The 14,408-nt window shown below is 35.2% G+C and overlaps 1 protein-coding gene and 1 long non-coding RNA gene across 10 annotated transcripts; one reads left to right on the forward strand and one right to left on the reverse strand.

Annotated features, from left to right (window-relative positions):
- Positions 1–1,046: 1,046 nt before the first annotated feature.
- Positions 1,047–5,890, forward strand: LOC132621779 (uncharacterized). Its single transcript, XR_009575690.1, has 2 exons — positions 1,047–1,635; positions 4,057–5,890. It is a non-coding gene; the product is annotated as an uncharacterized LOC132621779 (long non-coding RNA).
- Positions 5,891–8,517: 2,627 nt separating this feature from the next.
- Positions 8,518–14,408, reverse strand: LOC132621778 (protein DA1-related 1). 9 transcript variants are annotated; one of them, XM_060336172.1, is made up of 14 exons: positions 14,189–14,408; positions 13,065–13,328; positions 12,785–12,875; positions 12,657–12,689; positions 12,529–12,561; positions 11,921–12,068; positions 11,044–11,164; positions 10,860–10,943; positions 10,164–10,283; positions 9,755–9,967; positions 9,589–9,651; positions 9,384–9,499; positions 9,197–9,255; positions 8,518–9,113 (listed from the first exon to the last, which is right to left on the reverse strand). In XM_060336172.1, the coding sequence occupies exons 2-14, from the start codon at positions 13,227–13,229 to the stop codon at positions 8,776–8,778; spliced, it is 1,584 nt and encodes a 527-aa protein (XP_060192155.1). In that variant the 5' UTR covers positions 13,230–13,328; positions 14,189–14,408; the 3' UTR covers positions 8,518–8,775. The 9 variants fall into 9 exon arrangements, with proteins under 9 accessions (XP_060192155.1, XP_060192156.1, XP_060192159.1 ...); XM_060336173.1 differs by having other exon boundaries at positions 14,184–14,408; XM_060336176.1 differs by lacking the exon at positions 14,189–14,408 and adding an exon at positions 13,824–14,177 and having other exon boundaries at positions 12,529–12,558; positions 12,657–12,686.

Below are 14,408 nucleotides of genomic sequence, written 5' to 3' on the forward strand. Positions count from 1 at the left end.
TTTGAGTAAGTTTAAGTGTCTATCTGGTCACCTTATAAGTTTATATGTCTATCTTACAAAACATGCCAAGTTTAAGGGTCCATCTGGGTATTAAGCCAAGATTATACAAAGAACTAAGAATAGAAAACTGAGAGCACTGTTGACACCTAATTTTTGACCTCCTATAATTGTTTTAATTTTATTAAAGTACTTGAATTTTAGACGAGATAACACAGGTTTTCATCTTTTTTTTTTTTTTTTTTTTTTTAAAGGCATCAAATCAAAATGGTTTTATAATCCGTGCAAATAATGTTTTACCAATATTGTTTGGTAAAATATTTTTCTATAATACACCATTTAGAAATTACTTATTTGTTACAACAACTAATGATGCATTTTACTATTTTCAATCAGAAAATGGTTAATTATTTAATTGTTCAAATTATCAGAGCATATATTTATCCCATTTTAATTCAAGGAAAATTGATTGATTAAAATAAAGTAATCATTTCTACCCTCAAATTTTAATTTCTGCACAATCATTTATGTGGACAATTTTCAAATTAATTATGATTAATATTTGGAGTTTTCTTATTATGTCTTTAATTATGGCTATGATTGAAATAGTCATTTAATTAGTCAAATAGGGCCATGATTGAAATAATAAATTCATTGTTTAATTCAATTAAGGTCATACTTGTGAATTCATAATTTTATGAAAATCAATCGTGTTTTGTTTTTATTAGTTGGTTGTTTATCTTTGATTAATTTATTTAATAATCAATCTCTTTACATATATATATATATATATATATATATATATATGCCCGTATATATGAGATATATACATAGATATATCATATATATACACACATGGGCATATTAGGTCGGGCCGCCCCTATTCTCTTTCAATTGGACCGAGTCCAGCCCAACTAGGCCAGACCTGGCCCAAGTCACTAAACGATTAAGGGGGCAAGGCCCCTTCTTCACTTATTCAATCAGGCAAACAAAGCCTTAAAGGGCTTTGAGGGTTCTTACAGACCTGGTTTGGTCGATTTTGGGTAAAGCATTAATTGCCTCCTTCGATTTCCACCTTTCTCTACCCAAACGAGGTGTTATCTCGTCCTTGTTAGCATGCTTTTCTCTGCTTTGTGAACGTTGAACGTTTATATACTTTAATCGATTTTGGTCGTTTGTGAATTTTGAATCTTGATTTGCTATTGGTTCATTTGGAACCTAAAAGATCGACCTTTTTTTTTAGGCAGACCTGACCCTTTGTTTGTTTTGTGTTTAATCCTAACCCTCCAAAGTTGGGTGTAAGGAGGAAACCCCACAAGGGGAGTTATCCCACATCGAACAAGAGTGGGTTTTGAAATTCTAGGTTTCTCTATTTAAAGGGGGCCTATTTTGCTTGTTGGAAAAAAGGAGGAAAGAAAAATATTTTTCTGCAAATGTACTCGTTTAGACTCGAAATACTTGAAGATTTCTTTCAAAATCTGATTGAAGTCTTTTTTAAGAAATTTCTGAGTCCAGTAAAATTTTAAAAGAAGGAAAGGGGCAACTCTTTTCTTTTGCTTGCATTTTTGTTAAGTTCTATGGCTTGAGTTTGGGGTTTGGAGGCATAAATCATCAAGTTTGAATCTCGACTCGCAAAAGGTAACCTGCTTATGAGTATGAAGTTGTTAGTTTAGTTGTCTTCTATTGTTGTTTATGTCTATCATGTTTGGTTAAGTTAGTTTCTCTTGTTTTTTCTTCTCGTTTTAGTCATGTGCTTAATGTTTATAAGATTACTAGCTAGTTGTCTTTTAATGTTGTGTATGTCTATTTGAGTTAATTCTCTTGTTTTCTTGTTCTAGTCATATGCCTACTGTTTTATATTGTGATTAGCTAAAATAGCTTAGTTTTCGTTTAGTTTTTGGTTGGTTGGTTTATAGGCTATGAGTTGTCTAAACTAGAAAGCGATCTGGTAACAAATATTGTTATTCTGGAAGGATGCTTAGTCTAGTTAATAAGCTTAGTCTAGTTAATAAGTCTTATAAGAATTCATGTTTAAATCCTTTAAGAACCTAACAGACTTATGTGAACATGCTAGCTGATTGATTAAACTATGGTGGGATATGACCTTATGTAGTGATTTATTTGTTTGAATGATAGTTAGTTTTCTAAAGTACTCTGCCTGTTTTGCTGTCTCATTCCTAAAAAGAAAGGCCTGTGTTATATGAGATATGCCCTGATCTTGATTAATTCACTTAGACTGCTCTTGAATCATGTTTAGCTTAAAAGGAAAAAAGAAAGATTAAAATGTGTATGAATGAACATAGAGTGTGGAGTTATTCTTGGGCTAGATGAATTTCTTGCAATATGCTTGATCCTACTTTGTCAAGTATAAGAGGTTTATTTTGGTCTTTTTTGAACCAACCTGTAACTGTGTGATTCAAAACTAATGCTATTTGCTTTTAGGCCAACTGGTTTAGCTGTTTCTTGCCAAGTTTATATTTGTTTTCTTTCTTTGGTAAAATGGTACAAGGCATAAGTGGTTGTGATGAAGTTGCTTGAGGCAAGTCTTGTTTTTCTTGTGTTCTTTAAAATCTGTTTATAGAAAGGATTAGTCTAGACTGTGTCATACATTACCTATTTAAAAAAAAAAAAAAACTGGAAGTATGCTTGCTTTTTGGACTTGGCAATCTGGTGAGTGTAACATCTAGACTATGGCAGTATTGTGGGTGGCACCTTTTTTCATACTATTCTTTAAAATTGGAACCTTTTAAAATAGACTAGAGAAGGGGCATTTCTGCCACCTCATCCTTTTGAATGAATCAGTGGTTTAATGTTAATTGCTTTTAAAAAGATATGGTGCTTGAAGGTTTTATGTTGGTCTACTTACTTGAATTCCTGGAATCTGGTTTTGCCAGTTATGGCCTAAGGTTTGAACTATGTGAGTTTTTATGCAATGTGCTATGTCATTAAAAGTCTGTCCTGTTTGAGGTTTGGCTGAGATAAATGGCATGAATGACCTTATTTGATCATGTTCTTTGTAATGATTTCCTCATGATCTAAGTATTGAATCAGCACTGATTAGTAGAATCACTTGTCTAACTTAGGGATAGAATATGATAACACATCTTGATGGTTGTTTTCCAGTAAATAGGGCTGGGCATAAAACACCGATAACCGAATTACCGAACCGAATCGAGGGTTTCAGTATTTCGGTCTACTTACTTGAATTCCTGGAATCTGGTTTTGCCAGTTATGGCCTAAGGTTTGAACTATGTGAGTTTTTATGCAATGTGCTATGTCATTAAAAGTCTGTCCTGTTTGAGGTTTGGCTGAGATAAATGGCATGAATGACCTTATTTGATCATGTTCTTTGTAATGATTTCCTCATGATCTAAGTATTGAATCAGCACTGATTAGTAGAATCACTTGTCTAACTTAGGGATAGAATATGATAACACATCTTGATGGTTGTTTTCCAGTAAATAGGGCTGGGCATAAAACACCGATAACCGAATTACCGAACCGAATCGAGGGTTTCAGTATTTCGGTTTTTGGTTCGGTTTTCGGTAATAAAATTAAAAAAGTTCGGTACTCGGTTTCGGTATTCGGTAATTATAAAAAAAAAGGGCAGCCCGGTGCACTAAGCTCCCGCTATGCGCGGGGTCCGGGGAAGGGCCGGACCACAAGGGTCTATTGTACGCAGCCTTACCTTGCATTTCTGCAAGAGGCTGTTTCCACGGCTCGAACCCGTGACCTCTTGGTCACATGGCAGCAACTTTACCAGTTACGCCAAGGCTTCCCTTCAAGTATTCGGTAATTATAAGTTCGGTAATTCGGTATTTCCCGAATACCGAAATAGTTATTAAATAGAGGGCCATTAAATTAATAGTCCAGCCCATCTGCGATCTGCCCATCAGCCCATGTCCTTAGCTTATACATTTCTTTGATAGTGAAAGTTCTCATGCTCTCCTTATATTATTAACCGTTAGCGTAGATCATGTCAATTGCATTTTGAGCACTGATTGTTGAGAAAAATGAAAACCTGTTATTCTGATCTTTTACATCTTATAAATGTTGCAGATGATTTATCAAAAAGTGCAGTTCCAACAGGCCAAGACAACTGAAAGTGAAAAATCATGAGTGAGTTTCGAATTTCAATTTCCTGTTTTTCTTATTTAATGTATAAATATTAAGCTTTAGAGGCACTAAAACATTGAGGAGGCTGCTAATTATGTGTTAGTGATACAACTTCATCATTTAAGGACATGGAGTTTTTACTCATAACAAATCTTGAAAGTTGAATCCCCAAATCAACTGTCACTATTAATCACATATATTCATTCAAAATGCACAAATCTGGGTATCCAAATTTACAGCTAAAAAAATTAAGAAACCCCAAATCTGTGCTTGAAAAAATTAAGAAACCCCAAATCTGTGCTTGTTATCTAACCATTGATGTAATACAGTGAACTCGACTTAATATGGTATTACTGAATACCGTACCGAACCGAAGTTTGACTTACCGATTACCGAATTACGATTTACCGATTACCGAACCAAAGTTCAAAAGTTCGGTATTTGGTATCTACTTTCAATTACCGAATTACCGAAACCGAACTGTATACCGAACGCCCACCCCTACCAGTAAATAAAGAAAATAGGAGAATGAATTGTTGTGTTGATGTAATCTTGGCTGTATTAGGAATGCTAACTAAAAGAGGAATAGACCTTTTAAAGAGGAAGGTAGAATGAGTCTTGTTAAGTCACATAAGTCCAGGCTTGGTTTTTCTTTGGTTAATTGTCTTCACGTGATAATTCTCTACTTGCTATTGGTTGATTCATTCTGCTAATTGAAGTCCATGTCTTCATCTCTTTTCCTTCCCTCTTTCCTTACCTCTTTTAGGACTCAGTTGAGTTTGTTTGTTTGTGAACTTAGTCTTTGGACTTTGTCATTCTATTAACTATGATCTTTGAATTAGTTCTGGCCTGGTATAACTATGTATGCACATATCCTTTCATTTGTATATCACTAAGTTTAGCACAAACTTAGGGAAGTAAGTTAGCACTTGGGGATTAAGCTTAAGCTTTCCCTAATGCCTACCATGCCTGGGATTCATGAAATCCCTTGGATCTTGTGTTGCATTAGGATTAAGGAAATAAAAGCTTTCCTTTTGGTGCTATTTTGGCATCCCTATAGTTGTGTATATCAGATGGAAGAGAATGTATACCTGTGCTATGAATAAATCTTGTGACCAGTTGTATATTACTTGTGTATTTGGGCTCTATTTCTCTTCTTCCTTCTTCATTCTACTGTGTTTCGTGTGGGCCTTGTGTTGTTGGGCTTATAAATCATGAATTTGGCCTTTACCTTGACTCATAAATATTAATATGTGTTCTGCCTGCCTAAATGTTCTTCCAAAAGTGGTAATTGTTTCATTTCAACACATTAATATGTCATATATCCCTGTACTTAGAATATCTTGGGTATTCTCTAATTTACGTTTCTTTCCTCTTTGCTTGCATGAAAATCCTATGGTTCTGGGGCGTTTCTACTGCAAAAAATTCATTGGGCCAAAGGCCCAACATTCCTGTTGATCTAGTCCGTGAGAAATAAATGTGAAAGAGAAGCTAATATGTCTTGAAGGCCCAGCTAGTGGGTAAAAATGGCACCGATGGGCGGGATAGGGCCATCAGTTGGAAATCTGATTCTCTTTCTTCCTCCTTTATGTATGTATGTATGTTGTATATGTACTGATATACGTGATTATTGGAACCCATTATGCATGTTAGAAGTTAGGAAAATACTTAGTGATTTAGGTAAGTCGCCAAAACAAACCAATTTTCGAACCACGGCTACTAACTCTTTTTTTTCTTAAACTAAAAAAAAAAAGTTTCAAGAGTTGGTTTTCTTTTCTTTGAAGCTGTCTCGATTTTTTAAGCAGTAGCAGTAAATGGGATTTATTGGAAAGAAAATGGTTTCAAGTCTAAAATGAATTGGTCACTTCTTTCAAAAACTTGACTAAAAATGCCCTTCCATTTTAATGTTTGGACCGTTGAGACATGGACTTTAAGTATGAAACTGTTAATGTTTGGTGTGATAAAAGAGGCTGAAAAACATTTTAAGGACAAATTGAGCCTCGGTTAAAAGAAGCATCAATCCGATTGTTTTTTAAAACGGTGGTAAAGATTTTGGAATAATTTTGGGGGCCTGGAATCCCAACAATAAAAACTGGACTGCTTAGTGGGCTTGGGTTTTGACGGATCCTGGAAACATAGAATGCGGTTTGATTTCGCAGGCTTCAAGAAATAAAAATGAGTTTGCATAAAATAAACGTGTATTATTCTTTTATATATAAGTATCAAAATCGGTGATATACTTCATATTTTCCATATATATATAGCCTGTAAGTATTAAATCCATTTCATTTGGACTAGAATAGTAGCGATCCTGCTAAAGAGAAATCTCGGGTGTGTTCTAGTCCGGCAATGAAGTGAGTTGAACACTTGTGTGGATTTTTTAATCAAAATCCCCCCCCCCCCCCGGGGAACTTTTGCTAAACTTTTTGGGACCATAATTATGATACGAAAAGAATGATTCTTTTTGCGAAAAATCAAAAACATCATCTTTAACAAATAATCACACATTGAAGCTCTTAGGTCAATCATATTCTACGGATCTTTAATACTAGGGTGCGTAAAATCTTTCTTAGTGGATCATCAGAGTCCTTACCTCAAACTCTGGTTCAAAAGATTTTTTTTTACTTATCTTTGAAAAATCTTTAAATTCGGTTTTCCTAATTTTTCATAATAAATTAGGTGGCGACACTAAGAATATACTAAAAGCAAACCGTATCAAGCACATCTCAAACACGAGGAAGAATATAGTCCAGAATGGCCCTATCCATGTCCTTGCGACTTCAATTTCCCAGCATTTGCATTGTATTGTAAAAAGAAGAAGGATTTTAGCGGTGAAAAAGAAATTGACCTCATGGGTTGTATAATTTAGACATAGTTAATAGGCGAAAACCCCAAAAGTTGGAGAAAAAAGATAAAGGTAATTCTATTAATTGGTTGTCATCAGAACTCTAAAACTCGTAGGAAACTTGCCAATCCTGGATCTGATTTAAACATACCACATGTATCCAGCAGAAACTGAATGCTTATAGGGGTTAAGTGAAAATATACTGAGACTACAAACATTGATTTATTTCTAATCTAAGTATACCATGAGGAGAAAATCCAAAAAATATTCATGAATATAATAACAAAAGCAACACCAATTTACCACTCATTTGAGTAATCACTGAAAACTTTCCGAAGATGACATTATTATACTAATTAATAACTAAGCAGCCTGCAAGTAAAGGAAGGAAGGAAAGCGGTGGCGCCGCGCAGAAACATCAACATATAATTTTCGCTTTGAAAGACAGAAGGACGAAGGAAAAGCGCAGAGAGAACCAAAACAGGGTCGTATTCTTGGAGTGAGCGTTTTCAATGTTGGCAGTGAACATCAATCCGGAAGGTTTATTTGTGAAGGATACGTAACTACTACAGGAGATGGAAAGGTCATAACCCTTCCAAGTGACGTCACATTTATATTTTTAAATCTAGCAGACAAAAATTTGAGAAAAAAGAAAAATATGAATCTGGATTGTGAGGCTGCCACGTCACCGGCGCCTATGTCCCAGGATTATATAGATATATAGATAGATAATTTAGGGAAAATGTAAGGAAAACGTGGTCAAAGAACCACGTTATAGACTCGCAAAATAGTAAAAGGTTCACATAAATTGAAACAGAGGAAGTATTATTTATTAAATTTAGGATCTTGGATAATAGTTCTGAAATTATAACTTTTGTTCTTAAATGTTTAAGACTAGTTGTGGCCTCTGTAATGTTCATTTAGTTCCTATTCCCTTCCTTTTCTCTTTTTTTTTTTTTTTTTTTTCTCTCAATATTAATTCTTGATGGATGCGACTCAAACACAATATACAACATCAACTGTTTCAGTTGCAAGAAAATTGCAGGGAATAACAAGGCGCGTGGACTGCAATATGCAATATATTTTGAGAGAGAGAGCTCATCGTTCCAATTGCATCTTTTATGTTACTATAGCTTGGTTTGTATGATTCTTTCCCGTCGTATATGAATCCTCTCTATCCGCTTTGCTCAATCCAATGAATTTAGTGATTCATCATAGTTAAACTCTAATACTATGACCGTCAACCTAATGCAATCCTCCTAGTTGAGTGATCTTTTGATATATTTACTCTCCTCTTCTCTTCTGACTTAGAACAAGCTCACACAGTTGAAGTAAGCTGAAGAAGCAATCTCAACCAAAAATGTTCTCTGAATAAGATGAAAATAAGAGAATACCACCATATAATTGCAGGAGCAGGCAAATACAATACAATTGTTGCTGCTCATGCATACATGGAGTCATTTAGGCCTACACGATCAATCTCCTTCTTCTCCACAAAAAAAAAAAAAAAAAAAAAAAAAAAAAAAAAAATTGAAAAAAAAAATGAAGCACCGTTCGGGGAACGAGAAGAAAGGTATATACTTGTGCATCACTTTTTATGGGTTTCCTTTATATGAACAGGTATACAATCTTGAAGTAGACAAGCGTGATATTAAACGTATCAGCATCTTATTGCTGCATTTACTCTTTAGCTTTTCATTGTTGTGATATGATTATAATCGTATGTGCTATTTGGTCCTACCAAACTAGTATAGACTATAGAAGGTTTATTTTGAATATCCCATTTGACGTGGAAACACTCAGCATGACTGAAAATTTTAACACGGGAAGGTTCCTGTAAGCCGCATATGATCAAGTGTCGTCTTGAGACCGTACTTGAGCACTGCCTTATTACCTTCCCTGAATCCATCCCCATAAGCTGCTGAGGTATCTGATTCAATCTGGTGCTTGAAAAAATCACCCAGTTTCTTCTCGAAGTCTGATCGTTTCCCTTTCTTTGATGAAGTAGATGGTGACGAAGAGGACGACGAGGATGCAGATGAAGATGCAGAAGTTGAACTACTACCAGAACCAGCTATAATTTCAGAGTCCAACCACATGTGAGCTAATACTTGGCATATACCTTCTTCAACTTCTGGACTTAACCTCGGATAACCTATAATCATTTAAATGAAAAACTTATCATCAGAAAGAGAAAAGGATATTATATACGAAGTGTTTTTGGAATAAAAGATCCACCTTTAAGTCTCAACCATGCATGCATCATTTCATGAGCCAAAATTGAACCAGTCAACAACCTGGAAAAGTCTGAGCTATAAGTAATTTGTCTCCTGATAGAGTCAAGTAAATTTTTCTTTCTGATGTGATGAGGTATGATATTTTAGACCATTATATTAAGCATGAATGGAAATGTGGCATTTATTACCTAGGAAGACCGTACAAGATCAGAATAGCTGTCACTTCACATCGTCGAATTAACCTGTAAGGTTCTGTAAACATATCCAAAATCCGATAACCACCAATCCTTGGCCGCCTTGAAATCTGACATGATGGTTTGGATAAAGATAAAATTTTCAATTTGAACAGTATATGACAATTAAGGAAAGTGCAGAAGAAGGGAAGATTCATACAGTGCTAATGGTCTGTTCTTCAGACAGGCAGAGTCCTCGAGTCTCAGGCATGTGATGATGACCCTATCAAGACAAACGAATGAAAGTTCGCAGTTAGGTAGCAGATTTCTCAGCTTGTGATTGTATAGTGTCTTAAGAAATGGCAAATTCTGAGCTTAAGTCTCACATGCTTTTCTCCTTCCATAGCTTCATTTAATGCTTGTCTTTCAACTAGAAGCAAAGGAATTTGCTGCTCAACTTTCATATTTAAACCTTCATAAAATTCTTGTATCTCGAGATAAAGGGGTTGACATTCATGAGTGTCCATTATCGCAGAGTCACAGCACTCTAGACACAGCTTCCTACCATCATCAAGTATCAGATATCTGGCATCTACGGGCTACAACAATTATAAATCCTTACGTTAATTCAAGAATACAAGAAGAAAAAAAATGCGGCAGGTTGGCACATATATTCAGGTTTTATAATATTCCTATTCGTTTTGCTAATCTCTAAAGACAGATATGTACTTTACATCCTTAAAAAACATGTCAAAACCCAAAAAGAAATGTGGCAGTAGTATAGTAGCAACTAACCTCCATTCTCTCACAACTGCAGCAACGAGGTGTCCCATCATTTTCATGTGATGGGCAATACTTCTGAAGCCAGAAAGGATGAGCCCTATATTCAATTAGACCAGCCGAATTTGTTGGAATCTAAAGTCAATAAAAAAGAAAAGCAAAATATACAAAATATGGTTAGTCATATTTTACCAGCCAAAGAAGATGTTAGATACAGTAAAAGTTCATGATGCAATACCACAATAATAAAACGTCAATCTCAACAAATGAATGATTTCCAGAAAACTCCAGAAGCATAATGAAACATAAGGCATCTCCCTGAGGATTACTCAAGTCACGCGGAAATTAAAATATCTAAGAATAGCAGTTCTAGTTGCTTCGCCTTCTCTTTTCTTTTCTTTTTTCCTGATCTTTGCCTTCGACCAGAATTAGTAGACTGCTTGAATGCAACAAAGAATTGAAATTGCAATCATTTAGCTGAAGTAACTACAACAGCCTAAAATATGAAGTGGAAACATTGCAGATGCTGCCTAAGTGTTTTGATGGCACAAAAACATACAAGAACAGATAATACTCAGAAACAGCTGTTGAGGAAGGCCAGTCTATATCTGATCTAAAGTGATAAATCTAGAGACCGGAAGAATGTAATGCTGGTTAGAAGATCCAAATGAATTACGAAAAGCGCAAATTTGGATATGAATGAACACTTACAAAGTTCTTGCAAACATCACATTTTGGGTGATGCTGTTCTTTGTAGCATGATTTATGGTAAGGACGGTTATCTGACATCGAAAACTGCAAAAACAAGAAATTGCTTTTATTTCAACAAGTCGAGGTAGTAATTGAACGAAGCGTGAAATAAAACCTATTGAAGTAAATTTGACTACATTTAGACCTCATAGTCAGAAATTGGTTGATTGCAAGCTTGACAACGGAAACACTCTGGATGCCAAACAGCTCCCATGCAACTTAAATATCTTCCATGACCAATTTCAGCATTGCAACCGGCACAAACCCTACACTCACACACATCGGTACATAAAATAGTATGTACACGAATCTGAAAGAAAATAGTGCTCAAGAACAAGGCTTTGAGGGATCTTATATATGGTGCCAAAATGAACAGATGAGGCTGTGGCACATGCATATTTATTCACACAAAACATATACTTGCTGAAGCACTTTACTCGGTTGAAATGCAAGAGAAAATGAACAATGCAGTTCAGATTACAAGGATTAAACCATCTAGTTGCGGTATGATTTGAGAAATCAATTCCTTGACTTTTTGAAAATAAAATTTACAAATTTAGAGACAATTTGCATATCACAAATTTCAACTTATATTGAGAAAACCGTGATAAAAGAGAAAGTGTTAAAAATCATGCCATGTGAAATGAGACAGATGGAGTAGTTCTTCACATTTCAAGTACCGAACATTCCCAGGATCAAATGAGAATAGTCATAACCAGATATTAATCTTATTCATCCTTCTGCACATCGAAAAGTTATTACTTGCTAATTTTTAATTTTCATTGCATTACTCTTAGTAAGAACCATATCACATGAATGTCCTTGAAACCAATATATTGTTCTTCCGCAGCATTTATATATAGCTAATTGATTTTATTCTTCTTGAAGCCAATAGATGCTTATTCTTCCACAATATCACATATTGCTAATTCATTTTCACTTTGACGTAGATCATTACTCGCCTCCTCCTTATAGACAAAGTGAGATGACATCAGTTGATTGTGAAATAGAAGAGGTGTTACCTATACCCATATGGAAATGAGTATGAGAGTGGTGGAAAGAGACTTCCATAATCATATCGAGGTGGTGATGGTGGAGGCGGCTCCATATTCAAACTTTCCTGAAGGGCCTTGGCGAGCGCCTTGTCTTCCTCCAAGTTGGGTTCACTCTCTATTAAGTGGTGCAGAAGATTAGGATAAACATGATTAGAAATTAAGCACAAATAAATTAGAACTGCATAAAAAATTATAGATTAGCCTAGATACTATATAACCTCTTCCCCATAACCCACTTGATAAAAGAACAGTAAATAAGTTCTATTATGTCTGACCATGCTCGACAAAATCATTTTTCTGATTGATTCTGCATTTATAACCACACAGATTTTACAAAGAAAACTTAGGACAAGAGTCGCAAATTTATGCACCACCAACCATCTCAATAAGGCGAGCATTATCCAAATTCTTCAGATATAGTAAACAGTTCTATAATGAAGTCAAATAAGAAATTGTCGAGTGGAAATAAGTAGGGAGTTTTTTTGTCGGTTACATTATTAGATGATTTAGACAATCAAAAGTTCAATATTTGTACCTGGAAGACATCCATATTAATTCCTAGTCAAGCTACTTACCGATTACTTTTTTCGCTTTCTGATCCTCTTCTGCTAGAGAAAGTGCAATGGCAGATTATTTAGACAATCAGAAGTTCAATATTTGTACTTGGAAGACATTCATATTAAATCCTAGTCAAGCTACTTACCGATTTCTTTTTTCGCTTTCTGATCCTCTTCTGCTAGAGAAAGTGCAATGGTAGATGATTTAGACAATCAGAAGTTCAATATTTGTACTTGGAAGACATCCATATGAAATCCTAGTCAAGCTACTTACCGATTACTTTTTTTCCTTTCTGATCCTCTTCTGCTAGAGAAAGTGCAATGGCACAATCAATTTCTTCTTTATCAAAATCTGATAATGCATCCTACACTCAGTCCATATTACCATATTCAGTTAGCAAGGGAAAGACATTATTAAAAGCTAGAACTTCTCAGAGCATTTTCTCAGCAACAAGCTTGGGAAAATGCTCAGTTTGTCCTGCACCAAGCAACTATTAGATAACACAGAGGAAAGAAAAAAATTAAAAGCCATTAGCAATAGAATCACTAAGTACCACTGAAGTAGTTGGTCCATCCCAAATTGTACTATCCTCGTATCCTCCATGATATTGCCCTCCATCGTAGCCCCCGTGATATTGCCCACCCTCATACCCCCCATGATATTGTCCGCCAGAGATCTTGTGTGAGGAACCTCCAAATATCTTTTCAAGCCAGCCCATAACAAAATTGTTGTTACTGGTATGCGACAACAATAACTATGCCTCAATCCCAAACAAGTTCAAGTCCGCTATATGAATACGGCAGCTGGTGTGTAGGCACTGCAAAGCCAAATAAGGATATTTATTAGGTTATAACTTGCTAGCAATCTCAACCTGATCCTATAAGTAGCAAAATTAACATGAGCGATAAGCAAAGATGAAAACTGCACACATACAAATAGCAAATCAAGAAAAGGAGCATATATGAATAAAGCAAATTCAACATGACTACTAACAGAGCCGATAATCAGCTGACAAAAACGATGATCTTCTTGAAAAATTGTAATATCAGCATAATATATTGCAATAGAAACTCGTAATAAATAAGTTGCCCCATGGAAACATTAAGCCAGTGGAAACTCATCACTGCAAAATAATGACCACCCAACCAACCGTCACAAAGACTACCGACTACTGATTTAAGTCTACTTTGCCAGACCAAGAAAAACAAATGAATTACTATAATCCAAGATAAAAGAAACAGAAAACTCATACCGAAAGTTGTACAAGGAACAAAAAAAAAAAAAAAAAGTCGTTATGTAATTGGAGACTCACTTCCAAATAGTTAAAAGAATCAGCACAAGTTGAAGGAATCTGATGAATATAGAGCAGATAAAGGATCAAATTCAGTGAGAAGACACTAGAGGTACCCATATCCCCACCATCATCATTCCACAGAAGTATACAGATTAGGGGAAATTACAAAAGGAAAAAAGAAAAAGGGAAAAAATCAAAACATAAGTGGGGAATTCTTCTTGGCAGGTTCAAAGGAACATTCTAGTGGAAGTGTGAAAAAAGATAAAAGTAAGCCAGAAAAGGAGAAACCAAACGAAAGGAATTGAATTCCACGCAAACATAGGCCCAAAAATTAAAAAAGATTGTAACTTTTGCAAAGAACAGTAATTAGATCGGCACCTTACCCAAAAATTGAATGAAGGGGTATGATCAAAGTCTCTTTATTTCAAAAAAATTGAAAAAGTTTTGTGCTTTTCTTGGAGGTGGGACCTTAGCTCCATTGATTTGGTATCATCAGTCCACAATATGTCAAAAACCCATAATTTAACTACTAAACTTTCTCAATCAGAATGCGTCATCACAGAAAGAGAAGACGATTTCTGGGGTCATCTTCCATACTGTTGA

The sequence above is a fragment of the Lycium barbarum genome, chromosome 12, assembly GCF_019175385.1.
Source record: "Lycium barbarum isolate Lr01 chromosome 12, ASM1917538v2, whole genome shotgun sequence".
NCBI lineage: Eukaryota > Viridiplantae > Streptophyta > Magnoliopsida > Solanales > Solanaceae > Lycium > Lycium barbarum.

Excerpts from the sequence above, each read along its gene's own strand:
- LOC132621778 (XM_060336172.1), bottom strand. The coding sequence starts at position 13,229 with ATGGGCTGGCTTGAAAAGATATTTGGAGGTTCCTCACACAAGATCTCT. Across the intron at positions 9,652-9,754 it reads CTATGGAAGGAGAAAAGCAT|GGTCATCATCACATGCCTGA; the intron begins GTGAGACTTAAG and ends TTGTCTTGATAG. Across the intron at positions 9,256-9,383 it reads ATCTTGTACGGTCTTCCTAG|GTTGTTGACTGGTTCAATTT; the intron begins GTAATAAATGCC and ends AGACTTTTCCAG.